The 9,105-nt window shown below is 40.9% G+C and overlaps 1 protein-coding gene across 4 annotated transcripts in view; it reads left to right on the forward strand.

Annotated features, from left to right (window-relative positions):
* PUM3 (pumilio RNA binding family member 3) overlaps positions 1–8,781 on the forward strand; it is a 35,166-nt gene extending 26,385 nt beyond the window's left edge. For all 4 annotated transcript variants that reach the window (XM_085854737.1, XM_085854736.1, XM_085854735.1 and 1 more), the window contains 6 exons: positions 1,098–1,178; positions 1,279–1,421; positions 1,877–2,123; positions 5,557–5,632; positions 6,821–6,908; positions 7,713–8,781. In XM_085854737.1, coding sequence (XP_085710863.1) covers positions 1,098–1,178; positions 1,279–1,421; positions 1,877–2,123; positions 5,557–5,632; positions 6,821–6,908; positions 7,713–7,947 — 870 coding nt within the window. In that variant the 3' untranslated portion in view covers positions 7,948–8,781. The remainder of the gene's footprint in view (positions 1–1,097; positions 1,179–1,278; positions 1,422–1,876; positions 2,124–5,556; positions 5,633–6,820; positions 6,909–7,712) is intronic.
* Positions 8,782–9,105: the final 324 nt, after the last annotated feature.

Consider the following 9,105-nt stretch of genomic DNA (forward strand, 5'->3'; position numbering starts at 1 on the left):
GCAGGGTCTTGGTGGTACCATACGCCTTCCACTTCTTTATGATTGTCTTGACTGCTCCAAGGGATATTCAATCCCTTTGAAATATTTTTATACCCATCCCCTGATCTGTGCCTTTCCACAACTTTATCCCAGAGCTCTTTTGAAAGGTCCTTGGTCCTCATGGTTGAGTCTTTGCTGTGAAATGCATTACCCAGCAGAGGAAACCTACAGGAACAGGAAACCTACAGGATTTTATTCTCAAATAATCAGTATCACAAAAATTTAACACAGGTGAAGGCCCATTAACTCTGTGTGTGATTTTGAAGGTGATTGGTTTCACCTGAGCTAATTTATAATTGCTATTATAAGGGGGTTGGAGACTTATCCAACCAAGATAGTCTGGTTTTATATTTTTATCTATTTTCTGAAATTTGTCCAATTTGTTTTTCACTTGGAAGTTGAGGGTTACGATGTGTAAATAAAGATGGGAAAAGTCTCATTTAATTCCAGGTGAAAAATTTGAAAGGTGTTGTAGACTTTCGATAGGCACTATATATATATATATATATATATATATATATATATATATATATATATATATATATATATATATATATATATATATATATATATATATATATATATATATATATATATATATATATATATCAAAATGTATGGAGTGTGACAAGTGTACCCCCGATCTCCAATGGATGTAAAGTCCTACACCAAAGCGTCACCTCCAGCCCAGCGACTCAAACACAGATTTTTATGGTCAATATTGATTAAACATCAAACGAAACCACCTATCCAGATTTTAGGCTTATTTGCCCTCATCAGGATGGCATGTCATATAAATATATAACCAATGGTGACCACATTAGCCACATGCCTTTTAGTTGATTGTTCCCAGCAATGCAAACCAATCATCTCATTGGTAGACAGGCTTTTGTTCTTTGCAGATTATGCGGTTTTTCCATGCGAGACATAATCCTTGGCTGATGTTCACCATTACTGCAGGAGGCACGGTTGATACTGTACATGTATAACCTGCCTGGAATGGAAGGTGGTGGTTTTGTGGACAGAATTTGTTGCTTATACTGATCTGCTATTTTCAGGATGAGTTTGGTTATCTGGTCCTGCTGGCAGCATTTGATTGTGTCGATGACACAAATATTCTGTCCAAAATAGTCATTGCGGTATGTATGCTCCGTGTTCTCATTGCCTTTCATTCTGCCTGACTTTGGTGCCCACATCTTTATCCTGAAATGTTTAATGGACATACCGTGCTCCATTCAGGAGCTGATTGCAGCAGTTGAGACGTTAATTTGGGACAAGCATGGCAGAAAGGTTCTGTCGTACCTCCTCCAACCTCGACACACGAGTCACTTTGCACCATCTCTTATATCGCTCCTCGTTAAAGGAGACGGTAACCCCAACAGGTACACGGTGAAATACCATCCCACAAACTAATCGATAATAACTTGTCATCAATAAATGGAATTCTACTTTTAGCATCTTTTATATTGTTTATGAACTCCACTCTCATTCTTTTTCGCTCGATATTATGAGTACACAGTGACCAAACATTCAGACTGTTGAGTGAAAGGTGTCTCAAGATACATCATTTTCCAATGTCAAATTGTTTATTTGCCCCTAAACTCACCATGAGCATAACATGTAAATGCCTGTCATGTGCTCTTGCCTTTTTATTCCTGACATCTCAATTCTCAAGGTTGATTTCTTCATTTTCACTATTCACTTGACTGTTGTTTGTTTTATTTATTTATTTTGATAACTTTTGAATGACTAAAGTGAATATAATTTTTTTTAATCTACCATTGTCATTGCAACATAAAGTTCATCAGAATTTTCCTTTTCCCTTCCCTTTCCACAGCAAGAAGGCTGCATCCCAGCGTCACTCGGAGCTCCTGGCCGCCACCTGGCCTGGTGTCGCCGCATTCGCTGCCTCGATTGTCCCCACGCTTGCACAGAGCCTTGTTGCTGCACCGGTCCTTGCCGTCCTCGTGGAAAGTGTGGGTGATACGGGCAATGATGAGGGCAAGCACGATGCTAGCCCTATTCTTGAAGCAATTGCAAAGGCTGCTGCAGTGGAGTTTGTACCAGGTGGAAAAGATGGAGAGGTAAAAATGCTGGCTTTTATTTTCTCTTCACTTCTGCCTGTCTCCTGTTTTACCCTTTATATACTATTCCCCTCTTTACGACGTTTGTCTTTTTGAAATTGCTCTCACCTTTCCCTTTGTGCTGAAATAACAAACAGTTTTCTTCGTCGTGTTGCCGTAATACATCTGACTGGAGATCAAATACTCAATTTTGCAACTTTTGTTTTTGGAACGATCTATATGAACTACTTGTAACAATGCACAGCAAAGCTTCTGCGTCACTGATTCAGCCATATCCATGCAACTATTCATTTGCTTCTTCTCCATTGTAAATCGGTGACCTTTTCTTACAACAAAGTGCATCGTATTGTACATCGATCCTGCCGAATGGAATAGCTGAGAAGTGAATTTAAAAGGAAAATTGGCATCAATTTGAGTTTGGTAAAACCCACGCCTGCAGAAAACGGATTTATTTATTTATTTTATTTTGAATGCCGGCCACATCTTTCACAATTGCACACTTTTTTTTTTGTTTGTTTGTTGTTTAGTCAACTTGGTTGGAGGGTGGCTTTGAAAGCTGTAAAATACAAGTTTATGAGTCTAATGTTTGAAAGGAGGTTCACAGAGCACACTGCACAAGCACATCTACACTTGCCACGAGAGATGGTTTGAGCCCTTCTTTTCCGATCCTGAACCGAAACAAACCAGGAAAAGACAGGAATCCTTGATCGATTTTCCTAGAATTCCTGGGAAACGAATTACCGGGAAGAAACACTAGGTTGTAGCTTGCGTGCTCCTTTTTTTTCTCTTTAAAAAAAACTTTTCTCAACTTGAGCTCAAGAAAATTAGGCTCGCACCATCTCTAATGTCTATTGCACACGGTGTGTCAACGGTGTGGTTCAAATGCAACCGGTGTGGCACAATCGACGACATAGAAGATAATGAGAACTAAAATATTATCCTGAACTTTGTGTTGATCAGAACTTTCAGTCGAGCCCTTTTTCATCTCATTTGCGCAAGGGTCTCGGCTGATGTTCCACAACATTGTCAAGGATGGTTGTGGTCACACATTACTATTGGTTTATGAGGAAAAATTCCTTCTTTCCTCGCATAACACTCCCTGCCTATCCATACAATATTATTTGTGTTGCTTTATAATTATAACCCTCATTTCTTTTCTTTTTTTTTCCCCAAACATTCCAGCTCGTCTTGGACTTTACGGGCAGAGACACTTTAAGCATTTCATTGAATTTCTTTCGCCATTACTCATTTAATGTCTCATTCGCATAATGGCTGCTCTGCGACTCGAACCGCAGTTGTAAACAATTGGTTTGTCCACACGACGAGTTTGTATTTCCCCTTTATATTGTATCTAATAAATAGTGATTTGTTTAGTACTTTCGGTCGTGAATCAAAGTGCACTTTCCACGAAATTGCTAACGTTGAACAAGCCGACGGTACTTGCATACTGGAAATGTTACGGGTAGTGTACAAACCAAGGTGTTTATAAAAATTGTCCCTGAGTCCATTGCTAATCCCTCGGAACAGAAACATCTATTGCGTGAAGGTAAAATGCATGCGCGGCCAATACGTCATTTTGCATTCTGCGTTCTCATGCAACTGTAGAAGCGTTGTTCTTCCCAACAATTTAAATGGCGAGAATGGATACGTTGTCCGTGGGCCAGTGCTTTGCATTATGGAATTTGAAGTAAAGATCTTTATCGTAAAATGCTGGCGGTGTTGTGTCACTCATTTTTGCAATCCATTATGAACACTCTCCAAATTTTGCTAACGGCCACTTGCTGATCATAGTTTCCTCGCATGCGTGTGAGGTTGTAATTATCATATGATTGTCATGAAACAATGGTTATTATTCATTAATATCCTTGCAAAGATGCTTTGCAAAATGTATCGTGACCTTCCGACCTTGATGTTTGCTATTTTGTGATGGGAACACTTTTTTTTTCCTTCTAATTCTCTTTATTTGGACTCTACATTAACATAATGGAGATGTAACCTGTTTCATGCAATATTTGGGTTAATGAGGAAGAATAACGATAAGTTCTAAATCCTTTCGTCTTCTGTCCCCGTCAAGGCTGGAGTGCTCAAGGCAGTGTTCTGGGCCCAGTCCTATTTCTAATCTTCATCACTGATCTCTCTGACTCTGACTCTGACTGTGGAAAATTGTCTTTATCAATTTGTTGATGACTCCACCCTGTGCCGTGACATCCCTCATCTTTCAGACAGGCAGGCTGCAGCCTCTTCCCTCTCTTCAGACCTTAAAAAAAATCACAAACTGGTCGAACACTTGGAACATGTCTTTCAATCCTGACATCTCACACTCTCACTATCTCTCTCCGAAAGGACTGTCTACTTTCTTACCAATTTTCTTGAGGAAGTTCAGTCATTCAAACTTCTGAGTCTTGCCATCAGCCATGATCTTTTTATGGGCAAACCATCTTTCAAATTTGGCCTCCAAAGCCAGCCATCAACTGGGCATCCTTTGTATGACAAAGTCCTTACTTTGCACACCTGAATTCCTAACCACCTACCAGGCCTTCATCTGCGGCTTGATGGAGTACTGCTCTCCCTTCCTGACTGGCTCCCCTGCCTCACATCCTTCTCAACTTGATGCTGTGGAACCCAAGGCCTTCAAGATTATTGGAATGTCCCACAGTGACGCTGACTCTATGGGTCCATCACTTCACCATCGCAGACAAGTCGATGGTCTCTCTGTCTTCTGCTACCTCCTTTCTGGTCTTGCACCCTCTGCTCGTTCTGTGCTTTGTCCCCCACCCGAAGTTTCTGCAGGGCACACACGGTCTACAATCAACCCCCTCTGGTGAATACCAAAATCCAGGATCACTGCTCACATACACTCATTTGCTCCTCTTTTTTTTTTTTTTTTTCTTTTCCTGCCTGTGGAATCGACTTCCACATCCTCTTCAATATCATTCTTCCCTCCAGGTCTTCAAGCCAACTGTTTACCACCATGTCAGATTATCATCACTCCAAAACCATGATCTTTTTCAACCCTTGTTAACCTCCCCTCCCCCACCCCCCCCCAATTCCTCCTCTTCCAAGTTTCAACTTTTTCCTCCTGAGAGTTCCCATCTGTATCCATCTCATCCACCCTATACATCCTTTCCTGCCTGCCACCATTCCTTCCCACACCCATTGTTTGTCCACGTCTGCCTCTATCTTGGCCTTTAAATCTGCTGTTATTGTACCCCCATCCCCTCTAAACTGCTCCTTTTGTTCTGCTGTGTACTGATCCGTTGAGTGTTTTCATTCTTCCATGAGCCTTGACTCTATTATTATTATTAAAAAAAAAAAATCTTTGTAAATCTCCTCACTGGATACATTTTATGACACAGCAAGAATCCCCCTCCTCCCCTCTTTGATCCCATTACTCATTTATTCCGTGTTGATGTCCCCCCACCCCCCCCCCCAGCTGCACATGGCTGAGCATCCAGCTGGTCATCTGCTGCTGAAAAGACTTCTGAAAGTGGAGGGAGGGAGAAAAACAGGTAAATGCCATGGAGAGAGCAATGTGGGTAAAGCAGAGCATGCAATGCAAAGTTTATTTTTGTTACCTCCACGACCGACGGTGGACGGAGGTTATGTTTTCACCCCTGTCTGTTTGTCTGTGAGCAGGATATCTCAAGGAGTTTTGGACAGATTCAGATAAAATTTGGTGTAGAGGTTTGGCCATGTGACCAGTAAGGAACAATAGATTAAATTTTGGTGAAGATCCGGATCCGAGAATTTATTTTATTTTTAATTTTACAAGTGATTCTTCACCATTGAGAGATTGGGACAAAAAAAAACAACAATATAAAGCACGATGTTTCATAACATTGTGGATGGATTTGGACGAAACTTTGTGGATGAGTTGTTTTACTGACGAGATTTGATTTTGGTTCAGATCCGGATGCCGATCCGTCCTATCATTGGGATACAAAATGTAAACTGTTCAGTCTGGCGGTGGTGTGCACTCTACGGAGTGCCGTTCTAGTTGTTTTCCCTCCTTTTTAATGTACTGTACTCATCTGTTGTAATATAAATAGTTGAGGTTGGCCTTTGTTCATCTGTCTTCTCGCACCATTACAGTAAGCTTCAGTAAATCACGTGGTAGGAATTTGGTTTTGCTCAAACACTGCCACATTTGTTTAAATTTGGATACCGTGAGGTGGTAACAACAACAACATACACGGAGTGAGTGTTCGGAGGTGGGACAGCTGGCTTCATGCCCTTGCGTTAGCGTTTTCTATCTACCCTACGATGCAGTGCCCTGCCTGTTTAAGCATCGACTAGTTTTTACTCTGGTCCAATTTTCATTGCAAATTCAGACAGAGACAGAGACAGAGACAGAGACAGAGACAGAGACAGAGACAGAGACAGAGACAGAGACAGAGACAGAGACAGAGACAGAGACAGAGACAGAGACAGACACAGCACTCCGAGGCAGCCGGTGTTGTTCCTGCGCTAAGCTGCACTCAGTGGTTCAAGTAGACGTTTTATTGTTATTATTATTATTTTTGTCTTTGTGTCGTTGGATAGTTTGTACGTTCTGATTAGGCATAAAGCAGTTGTGTGGTGAACGTATTTAGAATGAAATTGTGAACATGGAAAGGCTACTTTGAAGACTTCTTTGATAATATGCATAGAGGATGTTTATATGCACCTTTCATATTACCTCACCTCTGTTTACCTAGAATTCGCCACAAGATTGCTTGCCAATGTTGGTCCAGAATCACTCGCTCGTTGGAGTTTCATAAACCGTGGGGCGATTGTACTTTGTTGGTGAGTTTTATTTATTTATTTGGATTCTAGTTCTCTCTCGGACAATGTAATGGAGTTGCTTGCTTGTTGATATAATTGTAGGAGAGATGCGACTGCATCGACTTTAATGGTGACCAAAAGATGATGGGTGTAGCAGGGACTATTAACGAAAACAACCCACAAATGATGTGGGTTGTTTACGTTAATAGTAGATGGATAATTGTTTTGCACGATACAGGCTACGATCATTTTTTTTTCTGTAAAGCAATTGTGCTGTGGTTTCTAAGATGTCTTTTGTTAATCTGTGACTGCACCGTGGTTCTCCACCACTCGGTATAGCGTGAGAGTCGCTCCCTCGTGGTTTGTTGGTGAGAGTAGCCGGAGCAGTAGTAAAAGTTGCTGCAGTAGTATTCTTTCCTTTTATGAGGAAGAATGGCCGTCTATTGTGTGTGTGACAATTGCCGCATAATTTTAACCTTGGAAAATATGATTTGCTTCTAATTGTAGTGCTTTAGCATAAAGTAACGATTGGTGTAAAATTTCACCGAAAAGTATAGTGAAGTTTCTATGAAATGAAAAATGCTGCTGGAGACTTATCTTAATGTATCTCCCCTTCTATCATCTCCTCCACTTCCTTCCCCATTTACATACTTTACACTTTTAACTTCCTTCAACCCAACCTTGAATTTCTCATTTCATCATCTTTCTCCATCCTCTCCTTCCTGCTGTCTTTTTCTTATTATCCCTTGCATTTTCTTGTCTCATCATTTTCTTGCTCATGTCTCTTATCCTTTGGACTCACAATTGCCCACGTTTATAAAACAGCTTCCTCAAGCACTCTCCACCCTCCATCTCTTCGAGTGTTGTCTTGGCTCTGAAGTCTCTCGTCCCTCAGCTGGAGGCGAAGCTGTCGTCTCAGCCTTCAAATTGTCGGTCGCTTCCCTTCGACAATTCGGCTGCAAAAGCCACAAGAAAAGAGACCACAATGAACGGAGGCATCGCCGCTCTTCTTCAGCATCTTGAACAGGAAGGGTTGAACTGTGAAAGCGTTGTGACATAAGAATTTGTGAGTTGAGAAGGATGGTCATGATGGAATTTGTAAATGAAATTCAATAATAAAACTCCATAATTTATTGCTTTTCACACTTAATATTTTGCTATGGTCCATTTCACACACGTTCCTTCAAAGTGGAATTGATTTGACTCTTGTTTGTTTTTTAACTCCTTGTAAATCACTAATGTCGATCAAATTGTTAAACATTCCTTTTGAGACGTGACTGAATAGAAGTACCAGGTTTCTCAAGAGGATCGTTTGCATTCCCTTTTACGACTGGATATAGTTGGTTTCTTTGGATTTTAAAGAATATATCTGAAAATGGTGACCATCACAATTGGTTCACAAACACCGGTTTGATTACAACTTTGAAAGCTATTTTCAAAACCTGGCTTTTAATTGTAGATGTGATGTTTGGTTCGTAAATCTGCTTTTGACTGTCAGGTATTTATCTGTTATAGAAGCCCATGCTTTCTGTTTAACCAAGTTTGGAGTGAAACGCTGACGGTGAGCCAAAGTTTATGAATTGTCAGAGGAAGGGGCCTTGCAAATATCTTTTAAGCCTGTTTTTTTTTATAAATGCCTATGATGAGATTTATAAGGTTGTGATGGGGCTAGACATTAACGGTTGCCTGACTGTATGGGACGGGCAATTTTGTCCGTTGGACAATTGGAAACCTCCATAAACCTGACCGAAGGACCTGTCAATTTTACCAATCCAGTAGTTTAACAAACTTGATATGTTAGCCTCTAAAATAGTTCTTTTTCGGATAAAATCACAGTGACTAGCGGCGATGAAGTCGGATCCTTTTCGACCTGACCACCCCCTCGTTCCGGGGGGGGGGGGAACTTCAAAGTCTTAACATAATGATCCCACAATACAAATGCAGTAGTTGGACAGGTGAAATGGTTGGCAGGACAGGGAAAATATATAACCCACCTTGATTGTAATCAGCTCCGTCGGTCCGTCCGTCACACCATCTCCTAAACGGTTGTGTAGAAATTCACCAAACCTGGTAGTTCTGATCATCACATAGCAAGGTGTGAGAGCAGTATCATTTGTGGGCTGCCCCCTGGAGCGGGGTGAAAAGGTCAAATGTAGTACCAAAAAATCCAAGTACGGACACATTTTTAAAAATGAAACTTTGCATATGCAATGAACAT

The sequence above is a fragment of the Eptatretus burgeri genome, chromosome 14 (assembly GCF_056783735.1).
Source record: "Eptatretus burgeri isolate ZD-2024b chromosome 14, Ebu_testis_v1, whole genome shotgun sequence".
Taxonomy (NCBI): Eukaryota; Metazoa; Chordata; class Myxini; order Myxiniformes; family Myxinidae; genus Eptatretus; species Eptatretus burgeri.